We start from the raw sequence: 20,134 nt of genomic DNA, 5'->3' as shown, positions 1-20,134 counted from the left end.
TTCAATTTCCAAGCCATTATTATACAATCAACAAGAAATTGAGCTGGTAATTAAGTGGTGGGTAATGCTATGCTTGCCGAAGATGATCGATGTAAGTAGGTATGTAATTCCAGTAATTCATCCGGAATTCGACTATGGCCATTACACTGCACCTGGGCTCTCCTGCAGTGTCTACAATGGCCATTTATGCAATAAAAAACGACGTGGAAATGAATTCGTACACTGTGCAGTTACATGTTACAACAACGAGGTAGAAATCAATTCGACCACTTTTATTTCCAAAAAAATCACACCAGAATTAACTCACCTACAGACTACAGCCGAAAATAGAACTAAATTAAATTATAATAAAATAATCATTAATCAAATCATTCATCATTTTTGTCGTGGTCAAATTAGAAAAAATAAGGCTACGAGCAAAAGTTTTTGTTTCTCATCAGTCATCTGCTCATCTCATAATAACCTAGATATACCATTTTACTCAAAAAGATAATCCTTTTTCTTTTTTTCAAAAAGAAATAAATGACAATGTGACAAAATTACAATATTATCTTTGAAAGAATTTAATTATTTTTAATACCTAACAAGTAAAATTTAAAATAATGAATAGGTAGAATAGGATGTTTTTTTAAATTCAATTTTCAATTAATTGAAACTTTTAACATTTTTTCTTAGTTAAAATTTTTCCACGACTTCGGACACGCCCTAGCAAAAAAATCATAGATTAGTAGTACTGCAGTAGTACTACAGTACTTCTTTCAAAGTCATGTACCATTTTGTTCAGTAGTTCAGTATTACAGTACACTGGAAGTAGTACTGGTATTGTACTTGAGTAGTACTGCAGTAGTACTTCAATACTATTTATGCTCTAGGAGTACTGAAGTTCAGTAGTTAAGTAGTACTGTGGTAATACTGCACTAGTACTGTGCAGTACTACTTGAAAAGTTCAAATTGTTACTACTGGCAGTACTACTATTTTTTTGCATGGGGCGCGATCACGATTTTATTTTATATTCGTCATTTTTTTTATTTTCAAGTTTACAAAACAAACAACCACTGCAGTGGCTGAAACGAGCTTCTCTGCTCATTTTACATAAGTAATAAGTCTAGCACTAGCTGAAGCTGAACATCGCCGAAGACTGTCCAAGACAAAGACCAAGAAAACTTCTGGAATCGGGAAACTTTTACAGAACAGATCGGATGGGGGTCGGGGATCGCCGCGCCGCCAGGTTATACTGCACAGAGATGCCTGTCCTTTGGTTTCGGTTAGGTTTCGGTTAGTTTCGGTTTCGGGTGCTCATGCTGGCTGAAGCTGAACGCTTGTCCACGAGGGGAAAGTCACAAAACACGTGCACGAGCAATTTCAGAAACTTCGTGTTTTTCTTCTGTTCTGCGTTCTTCTGCACATTTCATTTATCAAAAAACAGTCTTTTTATTTTATTTTATTATATCATTTACATTTTATTTTATTTGAGAAGCAAGTTAATATTTTGTTGAAATACGATAGAAAGGTGATCATCGATTATGTTTTATATGGTGTAATCTTGCTGTTCACTTTCTGAAAGAAAAATGGTCAAAAGAGTGAAAAAAGTAAGTGATAAAATGATTTTAAAAAACTATGCCGTAAATATTATGTTGATTTCACATGATTTTTTCAATAGTATCAAGCAGGAGAGGGTGCTCGTTTCATCACCAGGAAAGCTGCTCTAAACAAACTCCAGCTCACTCTACGCGATTTTCGAACATTATGTATTATCAAAGGTGTATACCCACGAGAGCCCAAACATAGACGAAGAGCTCAGCAAGGAAAAACTGGTATCCAAACTCTATATTTGAAGAAAGACGTTCAATTTTTACTTCATGAACCGTTAGTATGGAAACTACGGGAGTTGAAAGTAAGTTACAAAAGTTTAATTCAAGTTGATGTTTTTCAAAATATTGCACCGAGTGTGTATATTTACTTTTTATTAGGTTCATCTTCGCAGAATCAAAAGAGCGAAATCCATGAAGGATTACAGTATGGCGAAACGGTACGGCAACACGATCCCTCTGTTGGATATGGATCAAATAATTAAAGAACGGTTAGAATGACTTTTCTATGGATCAGTTAACGTGTTTCGGTCGGGTTTAATTTGAGCATTTATTTTTCATATGTGTAGATATCCGACGTTCATCGACGCTCTACGTGACATGGACGATTGCTTAACGGTGTGCTTCATGTTTGCGGCGATGCCTAAACGAAAAGCTATCCCGCCGCATTTGATTGATTTTTGTCGCCGGCTCACCATTGAATTCATGCATGTCGTAATTGCTGCTCGTGCATTGCGTTATGTGTTTGTTTCGATAAAAGGCATATATTATCAAGTTGAGCTGAGAGGTCAGGTGATTACCTGGATTGTACCTCACAATTTCAGTTTTCAGGTTCGTAGTTTCATATTAGTATATTTTTCATTCATTTAGACGTCTACTTTACTATTATTTTTCTCCGTATTCGTTGTCTATATATAGCCTGCCACCAACGATGAAGTGGATTTCCGAACAATGGCGACATTTGCCGAATTATATACAGCTTTACTTGGTTTCGTCAATTTCAGATTGTATCATCTTTTAAATTTACATTACCCGCCTCAATTGCAGGGATATTCAAGTACGTTTATTTTAATGTGATTTGCTGACCGATGAAGTGTGTTTTAAGTTCGTTCTTTTGGTTTAGCTGAAGAACTTGAGTACGAAACAGTTGATGATAGAGTCAGCTTATCAGATAGAGTATGTGCATTAAATCTCCCATTGAAACGTACTGGTGTAGCTTCTGAGGAAACCGAGGATATGGAATTAGATCAGTTTCCAATGGTATGTGAATTCCAGTCAATTGATTTCATTTTGATATTATTGAATTCTTTTACACGTCTACTATAGTCAGAAGACGCTGAACAAGCCGATAAAACCCGCGAAGAATACGAAAAAGTGAAAAATTTGAAGAAATTGTTCGAAGGGTTAAAGGTGTTTTTGAGTCGTGAAGTTCCCAGAGAAACTTTAGTTTTTGTTCTACGTTGTTTCGGTGCCCAAGTTTCTTGGGAAGAAACTTCATTCCCTAATGGACATCTTTTTTCCGAAAATGACGAGTCCATTACTCATCAAATCGTTGACCGACCTAAAATGAATAAACAATTTATTTCTAGGTTTGTAGTTTAATTTGTAGCTTGAGGGTTTGTGTCATTTGATAGTAATGAACATTTCTAACAATTATTTTTAGATATTACGTTCAACCACAATGGGTTTTCGATTCCATTAATGCCAGACAGCTTTTACCAGTGGAGAAATATTTCATCGGTGCTGTATTACCTCCTCATTTATCACCGTTCTCTCAAGATTATAGAACTCATAGATATGTACCGCCAGAAGAGAGGGCTCTTAATGATCCTACTTTTGTACTGAACAAAGGTAATTATTGTATTCGTCGATTCATGTTGCGTGTTGTGGCAATGTTTATTAACGTTGCATTCGATTTATTTAGATAAACCTACAAATGAAGAAGATTTATCCGACGACGAATTGCCTAGCAATGTTGAAGATATGATTGACAACGACTACGATGAGAATGATGAAGAGAAAGAAAACGACGAAGAATTAGACAAAGTATGCTTGTTTTCTTTCACATTTATATTTTAACAGTATAATTGAAAAGAAAATTGATACATTGTTTTCTAAATGTGTTTTGTTTTTTAGCTCAAAAATATGAAGGTTAAAGCTGGAGAAACATATAGGCATAATAAAAATAAGGAACGTAAAGATATCAAGCAAATGTTATTATTGAAAGAGAAGATGATCAGAAAGAAATACAGAAATTTGTATAAAAGTATGAAGCAATCTCGAATCGTTCGACAAAAAGAAATAAAATTATTAAAATATAAACGCAGATTAAATGAGAGAAAAGAATTGCAAGAAAAAAAAGCTTTATTAAAAGCAAAACGAGTTGGAGCTGCATTGTTAAGTTGAATATATTAAGTTGTGAAATTTTTGTTATTAAACTGAATACATATTTTAAACGTGTAATTTTGGTAAATTTCCATATTGATATTGATAGTAATCTCGATTCGGCATCACAGGTTTGAACTTGAAATCGGATAGATAATCGTAGTATAGCGACAAATGATCTTTGTTGAAAATCATCTTGGGAACTTCCTTTTTCTTCGTGTTAATTCGTAGAATGCATTGAATCAAACTCACCGGACAGAGCCATAGGTAGTACAAAAATACTAAAGTACAGTGTGTCATTATTAATCAAACTTGAAAAGTAATACAGTACCGAATCAGAAACAGAATCTTACGCAGTATAAATCCACTGATCACTATGCATGCGATGAGAACATTGAAGTCCAAAACATTTTTCTTAATAAGCAACATTACTGTTACGCTGAGTAAAGTTAAAAGTATTAATCTGATGAATTCCAATACAGTGAAAGGTATAATTTCTTGAATATTCAACTGAAATAAATGAATAAAAATTGCGTAAGAGGTGAAGTATAAATTGAATTTTTTGTGATGTGCTCACCTTGTAAGATCCAATTATTAACAGAATGCAGGATACAACGTACACAGCTTGAGAGATTGAAAATACCAGAAGTATTTGTTCTGTTTCTGTAATATTGAAATTATTGTTTATTACGAGTATCAACGCTTCACTGAGTCAAAATCGAAATGATCGACAAATAAAGTTGAAAGGTTGGCTATTGAATGAATTGAAAAATGATTTCTATCGTATTTACTTTCGTGTAAGTAAATGAAATAAGATTCTGCAAATAGCATGTCATTTTCTTCGACTATAGTTTCAAAAATGAATGATATCAATTCGTGATTTTGGTATCCGACAATGCCGAGTAAGAGAAGAACGACGCCTTGTATCTGTAACACCGGAGATATTTTTTCAAAAAAACACCATGTCTCACGAGCTTTCCTTCATGTCCCATTATCATTTGAAACAAACACTTACGAGAGAAAGGCTTCCAACGATGACCGATCCCATGCGTACAGAAAACCATGAACAAAATGTGTACAAAATAGGCATATTACACTCAAATAAAACATTTTAATTTTCAAGATTTTCAATTAAAATAAAGAAATAACATAAAATTATTTCATTTTTACACTGCTCAACATCTTAACCATAATACGCAGTAGTTCGACATGATGGTAATTTTCTAAATGGTATGATTGCATGTCATTCGTCGTTCTCTTTCCAATATCTGTTTACCATCTACATGTCCACTTAATGGCTTTCCTATTGATTTTCAGATGTAAAACGATGATAAATGTGTGACTTGGGGGAAAACATTTTCAATAGTAATTAATCATTCATTATTTCGCAAAATTGCCACAAAATGTATGGCAAAATCAAACAATTTTTTAAAAATTTAATTCAAGTATTCATTTGAATTTTTAAATGGAATTTCCAAGTAATCTGTCATAAAAAATTTTAAAAATCCTTTATCTAAAATTATTTACAAGAAAATCATTTTAAACATCGGACATTTATTTAAAACTTGAAACCGTTATTTTCAAAATAAGTAAAATACGATCAAAGTTTAAAGACGTCAGCATAAAAATTTCTATTTTGCAGATCGTAAAAACTAGACAATTTCAGCAAACGTGACAACGTTGACAGTGGAGCATTAAAATTATGAATTTTAATCACATTTAGTGCTCATTAAAAGTGAAATTTAAATACTACAGCATCCATGATAAAATACAGCGTGTTTAGAACATGCAAGGCAGACTAGCATAATTTATCTACATTTATAATTATCAAGTTGATGATCAGTTGCTATAATACATAAAATCAATATTCAATTAATGAATAATCAAGAAAGTTTCGCAATTTTAGCAACGACAGTGTCCAAATTCGTGTACGGATTCGATTTTTCTGCAGCGGAAACTGATGAATTGTGTAGTTCAAGATTTTCATTAGATTTCACAGTGGAAGAATTGCTTCTATGAAAAACAATACGGAAAAAACGTTATGATACTTGCTGAAAAATTTTACGCGGTAAATAGAAATTCATCAGCTTACTTCAAAAACCATTGCTTTTTACAAACTAACATCATAACGATTAAAATTGGTAATTGCAATAATGAAAATCTAAATAATTTCCTAGAACTGGCGCTATCAGATTGTTTATAAAATTTGAAAGCTGTAAGTTGAAAAAATGGATTAGTGTGCCAATTTGAAATAATTTGATCTAATATTTTCAATCAAACGATTTACCTAAGTAACTGAAGTACACATTCAACGGTAACATTGATGCTATAAAAAAATTATTCGTTATATCACAGATAGGAGCTAGACAACATAATACGGTAAGTGAGGCGGTATAACGTAAAGCCGTCCTGCGACATAACCCTGAAAAGAAAATATGAAATATTTGATAAATAAAAATATTTAGGAAAAAAATAAACAAAAAAACACTCCATTACCCGGATTTGTCACAGCCATCATTCTATAACCTGCACGAGAGTAATCAGGCCTCAAATTCCAACTGAGAGCATTAAAATGTGGAAACTGCCAGGCGTATAAAATAGCTCCAAGTAACCAAGCACCCGGTTCTAAACTTCCAGTACAACCGGCCCATCCCATCATCGGCGGAATAGCTCCCACTAAAAAACACCATAATAATATTACATTTGAACGAAACCATGTAAATGATCAATTTTGACTTGTATTGATTTACCAATAGATCCAACCCATGTGTTCAAAATACTAATTCGTTTCAGTGGGGTGTAAATGCAGGTGTATAAAATCAAATTTGACGCTCCCAGTAATGCAGTTAAGTTGTTGCAACCAAGGTATAGAATAGAAAGACCACTGAGACTTGCTCCAGCAGCAAAGCCTAGAGCATGTAATGGCCTAATTGAAAAACAGAAAAGTAAACGAAGATTAATTTACGATTACTCGTAGGTAATGAATTCGCCTTAAAAGGTTAAACTTACGATAAACGAGCTTTCACCAAGACTCTATTTTTAGTGCGAGACATCTGAGCATCAAAAGGAACTTCATGATATTGATTTATGGCATTGGCTGCCGAAGATACTAAGCCAGTACCAACACAACAACATACAAATGAACTCAGCTGAAATGGTGCCGTAGCTACCGCATATCCAGCCATGGTCGTAATTACAACCAAAGCTAAAAAAAAAAAAAAACGAAAGATACAAGGATTGAAAATGCTTCCAAAAAAGCTAATTTCATCTTAATGAGGCGTAAATACGTACTTGTTAGTCTTATTTTTGATAATTTCAAATACTCTAAATGGACATTTTTCCAATCTGTTGAAATTATGTCCCATTGTTCAGTTGTTGGTGACTTAGGTAGGGTCACACACAACGGTTCTTTTTTATGCGAGGCTGACAAAACTTGTACTGAAGATTTTTCATACTTTTCCTTTTCATTATGATGCGATTTCAGGGATTCCGGTATAACAGCTTTGGACGCTTTGGTCGCGAGCTAAAACAAAGTTTATTCAGTAAGATAGTAAATACGTCTATAACCTCATAAGCACCAGATAAGCAATGAGATCTTACATTGTTGCATGGAGGTAGGCGATGCAGCAGATACTTCAAACTACGATAGTTCGTTGTTTTTACTGTGCAATACATAATCTTGATCATTCATCAATACATCTGATGCACAATTCGCTGAAAAAGAATAGTTTTGTTTAGAGTTAAGCAGAAGTTTGAGAATCGATAAATTCAAATTTCAAATACATACAGAAATTCAGGTGCTATGTTGGAAGAGCACGTTGAGAGTCTTCAGTAATCATTCTTTCATCAGAGACAACCATAATTATTGTACAAGATTATCCAGGACACTCTAAATCTAAGAAAATTAGATAGTTTGCGTGAACTTCGACGAAAATAGGAAATCAAAACTTTTGAAACGACGAATAGGGGATAATTCGGGTTTTGTAACACCTCGGAAAGTGCACGCACGATCACACAAAGAAAAAATGTGTCACATTTCGTTATAACTAATTTATAGTATTTTCCTCTACTGACTAAATAGTTCGAGATATTTGCAGTAATTGATTAGAAAATCACTTTCCGACTTTCCGTAGATAAAAGTTAATAAAAGTTGAAACACATGACATTGAATGAAAGATGCTCCGACTCGATCAGAGAGAAGACGCAGACCAGACGTAAGGTAGAAAAAAACACAAAAATCTATCGGCATGATAAGGAGCAAAATTTTCGGACTAGTTCGGAGGTACTCGAAATAATTCGTTCAACTTGCATAAATTTTCAAATAATCTATAGTCTCGTAGTATACTCCTAGTAGTCGTCTCACCTGCATTTTTCTGATTCAACCATGCTTTTTAATAATAATTTTTAAATAGTATCTACTGGAGGAATAGATCGTATAGTGTTGTGTTATTAATCAGAATTTAAGGTACCTGTTCAAAATTTTTTCACATGATACGATGTCTTAGCCTAGCCCACGAAATACACAATTGACACAATTCATTCTTTCGAAATTTCAACCATCTCAGACGGGCCCCCCTATTCTTGAAATTCTTTATCCCCGTTATTCGTGCAATTTGTGTTATTTTTTTTGCATAGGGGTATTCTTGAAATTCTTTATGGTGGGTTATCTGTCGCTATTTGTGCAATAAATAGCGCGGATAGCGAGATCAAAAAGGTGTCGTTATGAGCGTTATGACGTTATGAGTGTTATTTCTTGTAAAGACAGTTGGCTATGAGAAAATTTCTGTGCAGAAAGTGGAGTCGTCCAATGAAAATGTGATAAGCTAAGGAGATCTTGAATTTTAGAAATTTCAGCACAGCTTAAACTCAATTTTTTACTCCAGTTTTGAAGTTTTGGGTCTGATTACAGTGGAAAATGTTGTAAAGATTTATAGAGATGAAAAATAAATGCTTTTATAAACTATTTTTAGCACGCAAAATTTTTGTTAAAAATTTTTTTCAAGAATACCATTTTTAGATAACCTTGATTACACTAATAACGACAATTTTGGGATAACTCAAATTGCACAAATAACAGGGATAAAGAATTTCAAGAATAGGTGCCCAGATCACCATACCTTTTTTCATCTTCTAACCATGAACAAAAAAAAGAAAAAAAATAGTCAAGGAAATACGAATTTTATTCGGCCATTAATAAATTAGAACAGTTGATGAATCTCAAAGGTGACACAGATAGATCAATTAAATTAAAATAATCGAAACATTGTTTTTGTCCCATAATTAGATTAAAGAATACAGCTACTTTTTCAACGCAGAACTAATACTGAAACACTAAAAATTACCATGAATACTAATGGAGCTTGTCCATTCACCTTATATAATATGAGATAGTATTCACATTTTATCATCAACTTTGAGATTTCTACTTTACAATAAGCATACTTACCCACTTTGGTTTCAATATAATACTAAGTAAGTAATTGAAAAAAAAATTATAACATTTTATTGAACTTTTCTTCAGTTGAAGATTTACATGCATCGGCGCGTAATTTTTTCAAGTCAAAGACCGTTATTATTCAGTCTTCATATCAATCCGAAAATAGAGGAAAATAGTTAATTAATGTCATAGTCGTAATCGTAATAGTAACTTTCATGAAGAAAGAAAATTGAAAAAAAATACGCTGCGTTTTAGAATTAGAAATCGAAATGAATTTCGAATCCATCTACGCATCTTAAATCATATCAACGGGCATATCTTCTCCGATGTTACTCGAAGAACTTTCTATTTCATATAAATCATTTGGTTTCCTGAAAAAAGAAACAAGAACATGAATGAAACATACAATGCGACAACTTTGATTAAAGTAATTATTATGCAATCATCGTGATCAATGATCATGTAAATCGTTTTGACACACGCATAAATATTGATTAGCTTTTTTTTTTTACCTATCTAGTGTAATATCACTACTGAACATTTCTGACGGCAATGTCAACGATGTTTTCTCAGGGGTAAGAGAAACCTGTCTCTTTTTAGCTTCCAAATGCCGTTCAACTTCCTCAGGTGTCATGCATCCTTCGCCGTTCCCATTGATGATATCATGACTCACACTGCGCTGGGTAACTTGCTAAATTCAAAACGAAAATACTTATAAATGACTAGAAGACTAATACACAATATAACTACCTACTTCAACGAATCGTTTCATTATTCTTAATTACCAAAGGTGGAATTGAAGACATCATCTTCGATGTTCCACTTTTACTGACTGCTACGCTAGTTTTTTTCTTACGAACAGGAGTACCGGATTTCGAGCTCCCTGGTGGAGTGGATAAACCAGAACCACGAGCAGAACCACCAGCTTCAACTTTCCGGCTGAAAAATAAAGTTTCAATCATCTATCGTTAATATATACTTACAATACAATATCGGGAATAATTTAAACAGAAAGCCGAAACGCTTTACCGTTTAGCACTTGTTCTTAAATGCTCGTCATCTGAAGATTCTGCGGTTTCTTCAGTGTCACTAGTACCAGTGTCAACGGGCTCATACGCAGAGAGACGTTCTAATAGGAAATTACGATCTCGAGTAGCAGATAGAAATTTCCTTTCGCTACTTCGTAAGGATTCTTGGAAACATTCGTTTTCCTAAAAGCAATCTCTAATTCAGCCAAAATGAACATAAGGGAGTGATTACGCACTATGGTTAAAAGCAGGTTTGTGACTTATAACTAAAGTATGAGCAATTACAATAAGCAAAAATCTCGAAATGAATACATGAGGAATTTTGCTCACAACAAAAAGTAAAGCCAAATCAGAAATTTAAGGTTTCAATGAATGGGTGGCAATTTTCTTTACCGATCAATCATACACATTCTAACTTTCACTTACATAAATTAATAACTTGAGCTTCCTTTTCAGCTTCCGATACTCTTGCTTGTAGTTCACTTCATCGCCATTTGTTTCTTCGTATTCATTTTCGATAACCATTTTGACCATTCTATTCTCATAAAAGCAACTCAATTTGATTTGATTCAATTCATTCAATCCACCGAAGCTGAAAAGAAAACCCTTTATTTTTTTCCATCGGTTTCGAGGTTTCGACGGATCGACGGTTCAGATTTGTTTTGATAATGCAGTGTTGAGCATAATCACGTTTGAAAATTTTCCCTTTTATGTAGCTAAGTATCCAGCTGACCTTGTTATTCATTTAAATTTTGAAATTCCTAAACAAAATAACACATTTGTCGCCGTAAGAGGTTGTAAAAATTTTAAAATCTAATCGTTATAATCGTGTTTCGTGTCACATCTCTATTATTCAGTACTTCAGTAGTTATATTTCTGTATTTCACTGAGAATTATTACTTCGTACTATAGACACTGGAACTACAAGATGAACAACTGGTGGGCACAGACGTTAGGGGATCCGGTAAAAAGTTATTTCATTCCCCTTACCGCGCCAACACCCGCGTCGTCCATTAGGGAAACGACGATCAGCGCCTCTAGCGAGTAAACCACTGAAACTATTACTTCCCCTTGCCGCGCCAACACCCGCGTCGTCTAGTAGCCGCCAGTTGGAAAACGACGATCAGCGCTTCTACAGGTACCGTTTGGAAAAACTTTTCACGAAATTTTACGTGATTCCCCTTACCGCTGTGACCTGCAGTTGTTCATCTTGTAGTTCCAGTGTCTATACTTCGTACGTTGACTTTTCGAATTCGAAATATGTACTTCTAAATAATAGAAATGGAGTAACGAAGAGTTATTTTTAAGAAATTTTTGAAAATTTGAAGTTAGAACTTAGAAGTTTAGAACTTACAATAAAATCAAAAATATAGTTTTATATATTTTTTGCGTAGTATTTAGCTTTATAAAATTAAAAATTAAAATAGAAGTATCCAGTACAAAATTTGCCTGGGTAATTGAAATAAAAATAAAAAATTAACATTTTTTTACACGGATTCGGGATTATGCTTGCATAATCTGGATTATGGATTGTCAAAATCCTGTTTTTTTTTACAAATGTATAATCATAATAGGGTTAAAAAGTACTTTTTTTTTCTTGGCTATATGGTCTAAAATGGTAACACTACATTCCAAAAGTGGTAACACTTCTGTGCTCTTAGGTGTTTACATCTCAAAACAGGACTTTTCTTATCACTCAAGAACTTCGGCGATTATTTCACTTTATTTCATAGTTTTAACAAATATTTCATTTACATGATAGCAAGAATGCAAAACAACTCACCACATGTAAATTTAGTTCTATTTAATGTGAAATTAGTGGAAATATAGCATCGAATAAGAAAGTCCTGTTTTGAAAATGTAAACGTGCCGCGGTCTTCAACTGGAATGTAGTGTTACCACTTTAGACTATATAGCCAAGAAAAAAAAAGTACTTTTTAACCCTATCAGTTTTTGAAAATCCGGTTGTTCTTTTTACCGGATTTTAAAAATCCGGATTATTGAAAAATGAAAATCCATAATCTACTGGGGTGGTAGTAGATGGGAATGGGCCTGGGGAATGGATTTAAAATTTAAATTTTACTTTATCAGAATTGAATTAGTTGAATCGACAATCCACCCAGAATTCAGATTGGATTCCTGTAAAATCCATAACTCAGATTATGGTTATGGTTATGGATTCTTATAAAATTCATGTAAAAAAAACATATACCTACTTATTCAGTCAACTTCAACGGTTTCAATTTCATTTTCATTTCAAAGAAATATGCATGATTTTACTGGCAGCGTTGTGAAAACGAAATGATTTCGTTTTCGTTTTTCGTTTTTGTTTTCAATTAAAAAAAAATTTCGTTTTCGTTATATAACGTTTCGTTTGGGTTTTTAAAAAAACGTTTTTTTTCGTTAATAACGTTTTTTTCGTTATTTTTTTTCTTTTCTTTAGATGCACTTGTTTCGATTATCTAAACATTAATTTTGGCCAAAAAAAGTGTAGAGAAATGAAAAAATCAAAGATTCAAAATTGAAATTCACCAACTTGGTTTTAGAGCAAGAGCAAGAGCATTTGATTTTTTACGAAATACCTAGGATACAAATTACAAGTACAATAAAATGAGATGTCCACACTTTTCCACTTGAAAAAACTATAATATGTACATACATGGGGGGGGGGGCTTTGACGCAGAGGACAATGTTGCTATTTTATGGACGCGGCAAGGGCAGGAAACCTGTTTGAGTCCCGCTTCCTTTCCATTGTTTTGGCCCTGGCAATATTAGCTAAGGGATGAAGTAACCACCAGACAGGAGATTGCAGCTATATGAGCTAGGTATCTGATGAAATGCTTTCACTTGCGGCGAGGTGGAACATAGAAGGTGCCTTTTTGCATTATCTTGGAATTAAAAATAATGCATTATTTCATCATTCAGTACTGGTCAGTTTTTTTACACACATACTCGGCGAAATGTACCTCTGATGGCTATCATTCCAACCCACTTTTTGTTTCTTTTTTTGACATTCATCAGAAAAAAGTGAAAACGAAAAAAAACGAAAAATTTATTTCGTTTAACGTTAAATATCGTTATAAAAAATGAATCGTTTTCGTTTAACGTTATGTTGCTTTTAACTACAAAAATTTCGTTTTTTTTCGTTTTTCGTTTTCGATAAAATAACGTTTTCACAACGCTGTTTACTGGAAAGTAGAATGGAATATAATATTTCATTTTGATTTGAGTACTTGGGTAGTAGGTAGTAGGTACCTAGTAACCAGTACCTACATACAATATACATGTATGATTTCATAATTTATTCATTTTATACTCGACTTTGCATTATTATTGCCTATAGTAGAGAACTAGAGAAGTAATGTGAATGATGCGGACCTATGTTTGAACTGAAGAACCATTACAGACCACAGGTCACATCCCAAGATCACGGCGAAATTGCATTAATTTGCTAACTGTAAAAAATATTGCTTTGCATGTTTGCGTTTGCTTGCTTTTGAAAATGTGGATTACGGCTGTTTTTCAAATAAAATTCTCGAAATTTGTGATAATTGGAATTCTGTTTGAATTACCTTAAATTACCTAAAACAGAAAATCAAGAATAGACCTAAATTTTATTTTAAAATCAAAATGAATAAGTTGACTGCTGCGTTTGTGAGCAAACAAATAAAAAAAATGTTTCTTAATTTCGGACTAGGTACTTCGTTCTTCAAAGTTGAAATTGAAACAATATCGGTTTCCCTCGGGCATCCGACTGATCACAGGAAATTTTATGTAGTATCAATCAATAACCATAACTAATCGGGCCTCGGGCAGTCGGACCCGCTAATCTGATTAATTAATTATCTAGACTAAAATTATCTAAATAAATACTTGTGAGCGTAAAAATGATAGGTAGGTCAATGTCAATTTAAACTTTTTTCGTTTGAAATACACAATTATCCTTGTAAGTATAATGTGAGAATGAATATATATTTAATAATACCTATTAATTTCTTATGCCTATTTCAGCGCTTACAAAACTAGGGATTTCAATTTTTTAGGATGTACAAAATATGTACCTACTTGATTTGTGCAGCATTTAGTCAAATTTAAGTAGATACCAGCAGGCGTAACTGCAATTATTCTTATTGGAAATTTATACTGAAATGAGTTGCGTTTTGTTACATTGTTTTCTTCTTTTTGCGCAGTTTTGGAATATAAAATAAGTTTGGTATGCAAATTGTAATTTTTAATTCTTAAATCTTAATCCGTGTATGGCGATTATTCTTATTTATAATTTTTTATTGCTGTTTAGTGTTTTGTTTTTGAATGTTTGCACAGTGTGACCATCATTATGTTGAATAATGGTCACACATTCACAAACTCACCAATTCATCATCATCATCATCTTTGATTAGGTATACTAGTAACGTTTTTTTACGGGGTTCCCAAAAAATAGTACATAGTCACCTAAGTATACATTATTATTATTCAACTAGGAAATTAATGAAATTATTGACAAATTTTGAGATTTTATTTCCCGAACGAAGCAATGGAAGTAATCCAAAATTGTTGGAAATCGTTCATTTTACCAGTTAAATAATTTTACCAAAATTATTTAATTAAATTTATATTTCAGGGCTTGCAAACCGAAACCAAAACCGAAACCGAAACCCTCAAAAACCGATTAAAATTGCTCAAAACCGAAACCAAAACCGAAACCAGGAGCGTTATTTTCCCACAACTAAAACCAAAACCGAAACCGGGAGCGTTATTTTCTCAAATTCAAAACCGAAACCGAGAGCGTAACCAATTGAAAACTGAATTGGTTTTGGTTTTGGAATTTTTCAGGTAATTAGCCCAATTAATACTGCATTTTTGGTAAAAATGAAGTGAAAACTGATGCTAAAAGTAAAAAGGCCTGAAAACTAAAAAAATTGACAAATTTGGCACTGCCAAAGTGCAGCTTTCTAGTCACATACACAAAGTACTTGAAAAAATGATCACTTTCTTGGCCTTCTTCCTTCTAAAAAAAGGAGAAAAAAGGAAAAAACCGAAACCAAAACCAAAACCGAAACCGATTCCTTTGAAATCAAACCCTTTAAGCAAAACCGGAACGAGAGAGATATTATTTTTGAAAACCTAAACCAAAACCAAAACCGAAACCTTTACTTTTTCAAAAAACACAAAACCGAAACCAAAACCGAGAGTGATATCTATCCGGTTTTCAAGCCCTGTTATATTTTGCGTTATTACTCCAAGACTAGTCAATAGATGTTTTCGGTTTTGATGCCCACATGCATTTAAGGGGGTGCTCTACCTTTTGTTTGTTTACTTTTTAGCATACCCGCAGCATTGATTTTTAACGTATACAGATAGCCCGTCCAAAGGGATCCAAACCAAACAGTTAAGTAGTTGTGGATCCGACAACGAGACATCGCTGCTAGCTCGTTTGGTATTTTTTTAACATTCTGAACTTAAGATTTCGTTTAAACGTTCTCCGTTTAGCGTTACAGATTACAACAATGCACTCGTCCACTCGCTGGTGTAGTTTTTTCAAAACAGTATTCATACAGTCTCGAACTATTAGGAGAAAGCATGACGGGGGTGCGGACAATAGTATTGTTCAATGTGGTTAAGAACTTATTCCATTCATCTGTCCAGTTTTCACTTTCCTTGTATACAAATACTTTGTAATGATTTTTAACTTTGCTTTTCTAAAATGAAAGAATTGGAATGAGAATTGAGAACTAATAATTTGCCAACTGGCATAAGAAACAAAGAACCAATTTTGCCGAATAAAATCAAAATGACAAAAATTTTTACGGAAAATATTTATGTAGGTGCTCCTTGATTTGAAGAAATTTTAAATTTCCGTTTTCAAAAATTCGTGTTTCAAGAAGTAAAAACAGTAAAACACGATATTTTCTATGGGATGATTTTTTTGGCTTCAAAATTAGAATTTGAATGATGATTTTTTAGAAATTCCAATATGTAGAGAAAAAAGCAACGGGCAAACTATCAAAAATTCGTATTTCAAGAATAAAAAAATGATATTCAAAATTTCATTTTAGAATGCATAAGAAAAGCAAACGAGGCCGAGCGAAGTAGAGACAGAAGCTTTTACAAATCTATATGTACCTGTAATTTCAGCAGCTTTGCCTACTTCAGCAATAAGTATTTCAAATTCCAACCAACTGAATTTTTCTCAATTTTCAAATTCATATACTCGTATAGACTTCAACATTATTGACGATTTTTTTTTTTAATTTAATCAATTTTCAATTATTTTTCTTCTCAACGTTTGGAAAATTTTTCAAACTTTTGGCAAAAGTTTTCCATTTTTACCGCAGTTGTATTCATAAGATTTACCTCCTTTTTTTTTATTGTTAATAATTCTTTAATTTGACGTAAAATTTGACTATTTGGATGGAAATGTGATCCATTTTTGAAAAATTGCCGACTTTTTACTACTTTTCGAGTTGGTGGTGGTTCACCCCCTCCTCCCCACACATCCTAGTAGTTTCGTCTCCGATTCTGGTGGCTCCGGCAATTTTTGGAAAATCCGTTATTTATTAATTAATATGCAATGCAATCTGCCCAAATGATAAATGAAGTTCAGCACTATATACTACTTACGCTCGCGTTTGGTGCTTGTTAATTGTCTACTTGACTGATTTCACACCATAATTACTTACCAACATTCGCGATCAGTCACCCAGTTCAAAACCATAAATTAAGGTACCGTGTAAATTTAAGCTTTTCTTCTTCATAAGGTTAAAATTTATATAAACTTCAAATTTCAAAAATTTGCTTGAGGCTTCAGAACTTCTCAAAATGGCTCAAACCCACTTCCAGTATTACGTATGAAGAGCGCCGTAATAAAACGAATTGACAAGTAAAAAAAATGTATTAGGTACATAAGTTGGAAACAAGAACAAGAATTTTACGTAAAAAATGACAAGTACATAATTAGATTAACACTGATGTATGTGCTATGTAAAACTAAATAATATTAGGTATATCAACATTGCTAAATTTATCAACATTTTCACATTCTACCCACAATGCTCTTTCTAAAAATCGTGACCTTGTTCAAATCATAGTGGTCTATCTACAGTAGAGAGGTGCTCCCGAGTTCTATCTACAGTTGAATTTTCGGCAGGTGATTGATTACCAGAATACCTTGAATTACTATTCCCTTAGTTTTCCCATTTTTTGAAGTTAGAATTATGAAAAAGTATCCATAAAAACATGTTTCTTCAATTTTTTAAAAAAAGAAAACAGAAGTTTAAAAAGTTTTTGTTCTAAACACACGATCTTTTGTACATGTATGATTTTCTAAGCTCCAATTCATTTTCAACGTGCCCTCAGGATACCCTGTAATTTGATAATTTTTTCCACGTATTCTGAAACTGGAATATTTTCAAAATCCGAGATTTCAAAGACCTATTCACTCAGTGATGAGATGTCAAAATTGTATTTTTTTCTCACTTGATTTTTAAATGCGCAAAATTTTCTACTTTTTCTCACAAAAATTCATGACACTTTTTCCCTTGGTTTTTTCATTTTTTTAAAAATCAAAATAACGAAAAAGTAATCATAAAAACACATGTTTTCGATTTTTTTAAAAAAACAAAATGTAAGGGAAAAAATGAAGAAATCACAATTACTGATTTTTAAAATATTTGGTAGGTATTAAAAATTATCTTTTTTTTTTTTTTAATGATACAGTATAACTATTTCAAAATCTCAAAATTTTTTCACTTTTTCACTTTTGTGGTTGAATTTTTATAAATTATTCAAAATTTTCATTGAATATTTCAACTCATTTCATTTTGATATGACAAATTAGACCTTTTCAAAAAACAATAAAATTATAGCATTCAGCATTCAATTTTTGGCTCAAAATTGTTAGAAAATGCTCAACAAATGTTTTCATTGGGATATTCGAATTTTTCACATACTTGTAACTTATTTTGATATGTCATATGAAGAGTCCATGGAATGAACCAGGCAAGTCACTTTTTTAAACTTTTGTGTTACGACGTTTTGCGTTTTGAAGTATCAGAATGCTCCAATTTTGTAGTGAATTTGAATTTCATCAAAGTAATGACTGGAAATACATCACACAACATTCCACAAACACAACTTAAGGCATAGTAAAAAAAAAATGAAGATAAACGCCAGTCACGAGTTGAAAAGTCACTCTTTTCGTGAAAAAATCAAGCAAAAAATTGAAAAATTGATGTTTTGCAACAACGTGAATTTGATGAAAATCGATTATTATGATGATATGTAGGTATAATAAAAAATTTTAACACGCTAAATAATTAATTATGTTAAAATATTCTTCCTTTCGCCTCACATTTGGTCTAAATTCATTTCTCTCCTCTCCTCTTTTTTTAAAGACCATTTTAACCACAAAAAAATCGATTTTTTTTCAAAATTTAATTGGACTACATTTTTTACTCCTCCGTGTGAATTAATTCGACCCTAAATTCATTTTGAAAAAAATTGACTTAAGTACCTACCTATGTACATATTTGAACTTTTTGGAAAATTTCATTTTGTTTTCATAGCTCACATGGCATCCTTTCTGAAAACATCCAATGAAGGCATAACCAAAAATTTACGATCAAAATTCTTCAAAAATGGTCAAAAACCATTCAGTCTAAAAACCTTTTTATAATGACCGCAACTTTTCACGTTTTTTTTCACAGCAAAAATTTCAAAGTGCTTTTTTACGGCGAAAAAAAATTAATCTTACTTTGCCTTACTTTTTTCCGTAGTATTAATCGTAAAAAGCTACGGCAAAGTAGAATTAATTTTACTTTGCCATAAAAAAAGCACTTTGAAAATTTGTCTACTACTGTTCTACGTTTTTTCTCTAGCTTTCTACTGTCATTATAAAAAGAGCTTAAATATTTGAATTTCGTACTAATTTTTAATCTATTTTGATCAGTCACATGACCATAATGTCATTTTCCTTTGTTTTTCAAAATTAAAAATACAAAAAAATACGTACCTAGGTACCTACTTATTAAAACACATTTCATCAATTTCAATTTTTTCCAAGGCAAACAGTAAGGGAAAAAATGAAGAAGTCAGAATTACCTACTGATTTTAAAATATTGGCATAAAAAAATGACCGTTTTTTTTTTAAATAATAGAGTAAAACTGCTCAAAATCTCGAAACTTTTTCACTTTTTTATTCAAATTTTCACAAATTGTTCAAAATTTTCAATTTGTTTATTTTATTAGCCTTATCAATGGCGTTTTGTTTTTTAGTGGCATCAAAAATTTTTATGCGTAGCGCGAAGTCCAAGATTGCCAAACGATGCTTTGTACAATCATCAGACCCCAGCCATGACATAATCGTTTCATCTTTTTTGATAATGGTCGACATCTTCTCTCTCAATTTTTTTTTATGGGATAACAAAACGAATTTTTGTTGAAAAATATCCATCACATGACTAAAAACGTAGGTGTATATTTCTGCTGGATATAATAGTCCCACAAAAGTACCATCTTCGTTTTTAGTACATGTGATATTATCATATGTTTTTTCAACAATGAGTTGGTTATAAGGTGTCTCTTCTGGAAAACTAGCCACCAGATTGCTCAAACACGTTTTACAATCCACTTTATTAACAACCGATCTAATTACAGCTCCGGCAAAGTAAGTAATTGAGCATTTTTCCAATGTAAT

At 32.5% G+C, this 20,134-nt stretch overlaps 4 protein-coding genes across 4 annotated transcripts; 1 reads left to right on the top strand and 3 right to left on the bottom strand.

Moving 5' to 3' along the window:
* Positions 1-1,374: 1,374 nt before the first annotated feature.
* Positions 1,375-4,053, top strand: LOC135831883 (pescadillo homolog). The gene is made up of 10 exons (XM_065344716.1): positions 1,375-1,590; positions 1,662-1,895; positions 1,972-2,081; positions 2,160-2,421; positions 2,509-2,647; positions 2,714-2,850; positions 2,917-3,179; positions 3,254-3,441; positions 3,515-3,636; positions 3,727-4,053. Exons 1-10 carry the CDS (start codon positions 1,570-1,572, stop codon positions 3,994-3,996), a joined length of 1,746 nt encoding a protein of 581 aa, XP_065200788.1. The 5' UTR covers positions 1,375-1,569; the 3' UTR covers positions 3,997-4,053.
* On the bottom strand, positions 3,777-5,130 carry LOC135831886 (uncharacterized). Its single transcript, XM_065344721.1, has 5 exons — positions 4,991-5,130; positions 4,767-4,902; positions 4,553-4,638; positions 4,329-4,485; positions 3,777-4,256 (listed from the first exon to the last, which is right to left on the bottom strand). Exons 1-5 carry the CDS (start codon positions 5,063-5,065, stop codon positions 4,042-4,044), a joined length of 669 nt encoding a protein of 222 aa, XP_065200793.1. The 5' UTR covers positions 5,066-5,130; the 3' UTR covers positions 3,777-4,041.
* LOC135831884 (protoheme IX farnesyltransferase, mitochondrial) lies at positions 5,067-8,186 on the bottom strand. The gene is made up of 9 exons (XM_065344717.1): positions 7,763-8,186; positions 7,576-7,689; positions 7,267-7,498; positions 6,985-7,180; positions 6,726-6,901; positions 6,472-6,651; positions 6,263-6,397; positions 6,068-6,188; positions 5,067-5,988 (listed from the first exon to the last, which is right to left on the bottom strand). The coding sequence occupies exons 2-9, from the start codon at positions 7,660-7,662 to the stop codon at positions 5,859-5,861; spliced, it is 1,257 nt and encodes a 418-aa protein (XP_065200789.1). The 5' UTR covers positions 7,663-7,689; positions 7,763-8,186; the 3' UTR covers positions 5,067-5,858.
* Positions 8,187-9,134: 948 nt separating this feature from the next.
* Positions 9,135-11,124, bottom strand: LOC135831885 (INO80 complex subunit E). The gene is made up of 5 exons (XM_065344720.1): positions 10,867-11,124; positions 10,442-10,623; positions 10,198-10,351; positions 9,925-10,103; positions 9,135-9,783 (listed from the first exon to the last, which is right to left on the bottom strand). Exons 1-5 carry the CDS (start codon positions 10,972-10,974, stop codon positions 9,708-9,710), a joined length of 699 nt encoding a protein of 232 aa, XP_065200792.1. The 5' UTR covers positions 10,975-11,124; the 3' UTR covers positions 9,135-9,707.
* Positions 11,125-20,134: the final 9,010 nt, after the last annotated feature.

Source organism: Planococcus citri, chromosome 1, assembly GCF_950023065.1.
Source record: "Planococcus citri chromosome 1, ihPlaCitr1.1, whole genome shotgun sequence".
Classification (NCBI taxonomy): domain Eukaryota; kingdom Metazoa; phylum Arthropoda; class Insecta; order Hemiptera; family Pseudococcidae; genus Planococcus; species Planococcus citri.
This window is presented reverse-complemented; position numbering and strand designations above follow the sequence as displayed.

Excerpts from the sequence above, each read along its gene's own strand:
- LOC135831883 (XM_065344716.1), top strand. The coding sequence starts at position 1,570 with ATGGTCAAAAGAGTGAAAAAA. Across the intron at positions 3,180-3,253 it reads AATAAACAATTTATTTCTAG|ATATTACGTTCAACCACAAT; the intron begins GTTTGTAGTTTA and ends AATTATTTTTAG. Across the intron at positions 3,637-3,726 it reads ACGACGAAGAATTAGACAAA|CTCAAAAATATGAAGGTTAA; the intron begins GTATGCTTGTTT and ends TTTGTTTTTTAG.
- LOC135831886 (XM_065344721.1), bottom strand. The coding sequence starts at position 5,065 with ATGCCTATTTTGTACACATTTTGTTCATGGTTTTCTGTACGCATGGGA. Across the intron at positions 4,639-4,766 it reads TTTCATTTACTTACACGAAA|AAACAGAACAAATACTTCTG; the intron begins GTAAATACGATA and ends TCAATATTACAG. Across the intron at positions 4,486-4,552 it reads TAATAATTGGATCTTACAAG|TTGAATATTCAAGAAATTAT; the intron begins GTGAGCACATCA and ends CATTTATTTCAG.
- LOC135831884 (XM_065344717.1), bottom strand. The coding sequence starts at position 7,662 with ATGATCAAGATTATGTATTGCACAGTAAAAACAACGAACTATCGTAGT. Across the intron at positions 7,499-7,575 it reads GCCTACCTCCATGCAACAAT|CTCGCGACCAAAGCGTCCAA; the intron begins GTAAGATCTCAT and ends ACTTTGTTTTAG. Across the intron at positions 6,652-6,725 it reads CACATGGGTTGGATCTATTG|TGGGAGCTATTCCGCCGATG; the intron begins GTAAATCAATAC and ends GGTGTTTTTTAG.
- LOC135831885 (XM_065344720.1), bottom strand. The coding sequence starts at position 10,974 with ATGGTCAAAATGGTTATCGAAAATGAATACGAAGAAACAAATGGCGAT. Across the intron at positions 10,624-10,866 it reads AGCTCAAGTTATTAATTTAT|GAAAACGAATGTTTCCAAGA; the intron begins GTAAGTGAAAGT and ends GATTGCTTTTAG. Across the intron at positions 10,104-10,197 it reads TGTCTTCAATTCCACCTTTG|CAAGTTACCCAGCGCAGTGT; the intron begins GTAATTAAGAAT and ends TTTTGAATTTAG.